Below are 1,598 nucleotides of genomic sequence, written 5' to 3' on the forward strand. Positions count from 1 at the left end.
TATTAGCACTGAATCACAGGAAATATGCAAAAAATAAAAGAATGAAACATTTGGGTGTTTTCTCCTTTTGTCATCTTAAATAGACCCTCTAGTTGCATGTGCCAACTGTTGACTCTTTTTTTCTGATAAATATAAACAATATAACCCGTATGATTCAGCCTATACCTATGTCTCGATTTTGCCCCCCAGAACATTCTCATCCTAGTAAAATTGCCAAATCTCAGACGTCTCAGGCCTATACAGGAAATATAAACGCAAGCCAAATTTGTCAAAATTATGATAATAAAACGTAGCCTATCGAGAACCAACACAAGCCAGCATATCAGCATTGAAATGTACACAATAAATAAAGTTAAAGGCCTCCGTTTCTGGTTGCCATAAACGTTATAACATTTACATTTTCTTACAGTTCACAGGGATCCGTCCTTTACACCAAACTCCAGCTTCTTTGCTCAGGCAGGAACTTGTTGGATTTCTGGAAAAGTTTTTTTCTTTTTTTCTTTTTTGTTCTTTACCAAGTCCAAGGCAGTTAACACTGTTCATGCCTCTTTTTAAATGGGACGCACATGTCCGTTGTAATATTTACATGCATTTCGGTATTCAAGTGAATTAAAAAGAGTGAGGCAAAGGGGGGAGTCTTGTGGGTTACATGGCAGTGGCATGTGCAGATGAATATGGGTCTATCCCAGTCTTGGTCATACCTGAAAAAGTATGTAGGCCACGGGGGGCTGTAAACTTGACGCTGACCAGGCCGTGCAGTTGCACGGAACGACGTAGCCCGGGTTTGTGGGTGAAGGGTGGGTGTGGGTGTGCTGACTGGGGCACCCGAGGGTTGCCAAACGCGCCGTTCTGATATCCCAACGAGGACGCGTACGGCAAAGTGCTGGTGCTCAACGTGTGCGGCATCTCTGTCATCTTCTGGATGGCGCTGGAGCTGAATTGGCTCGGGTCGAGGAAGGAGTAGGGGGCGGAGGTGGGCGGCAGGAACGCCCGGGCTTTCTCCGAGGAGCCCAGCAGAGAGTCCGCGGCCGACACGGGCAGTCCCTTCAGGTGATCGGTGTCCCCGAGGTAAGGCAGAGGGAAGACGTAGCGGGTCCTTCTTCAGCAGGTTCTTGGGCTTGCGCCGGGGTCTGTACTTGTAGTCGGGATGCTCCTTCATGTGCTGGGCGCGCAGCCTCTTGGCCTCGGTCGATGTAGGGTCTCTTCTCAGACTCGGACAGCAGCTTCCACTCGGCGCCCAGCCTCTTGCTGATCTCCGAATTGTGCATTTTGGATTTTCCTGTGCCATTTTCCTCCTCTGGCCCAGGGACCAGACCATGAACGCGTTCATGGGTCTCTTGATGTGATCAGCGGGCTTTGACATCTTCAAAAAGGTACTTTTTTCTTTTTCTTTTTATCCTCTCAACGTTAACAACGAGGAAAGAAAAGTTCTTATCGGGAAAGGAAGGGAAACTATTCACCTGTCGAGATGCCAGATGCCAGTCATGCCACTTCTGGAGACCAGGGATTTAAAAAGCAGCAAAAATAAAATAAAAAAAAATTATAATAAAAAATGAAGAAAATCAATATTTTAAAAAATCCAGCGGCAAGGTTGTTTT

At 46.4% G+C, this 1,598-nt stretch overlaps 1 protein-coding gene across 1 annotated transcript; it reads right to left on the minus strand.

The window, feature by feature from the left end:
- Nucleotides 1-492: 492 nt before the first annotated feature.
- LOC115381462 (transcription factor Sox-14-like) lies at nt 493-1,392 on the minus strand. Its single transcript, XM_030082860.1, is given in 6 exon segments — nt 493-704; nt 707-833; nt 835-1,092; nt 1,094-1,186; nt 1,188-1,270; nt 1,273-1,392. Coding segments are annotated over 6 exon segments (711 nt in total). The 5' UTR covers nt 1,364-1,392; the 3' UTR covers nt 493-645.
- Between the last annotated feature and the right edge of the window lie 206 nt (nt 1,393-1,598).

Source organism: Salarias fasciatus, chromosome 23 (assembly GCF_902148845.1).
Source record: "Salarias fasciatus chromosome 23, fSalaFa1.1, whole genome shotgun sequence".
Lineage (NCBI taxonomy): Eukaryota > Metazoa > Chordata > Actinopteri > Blenniiformes > Blenniidae > Salarias > Salarias fasciatus.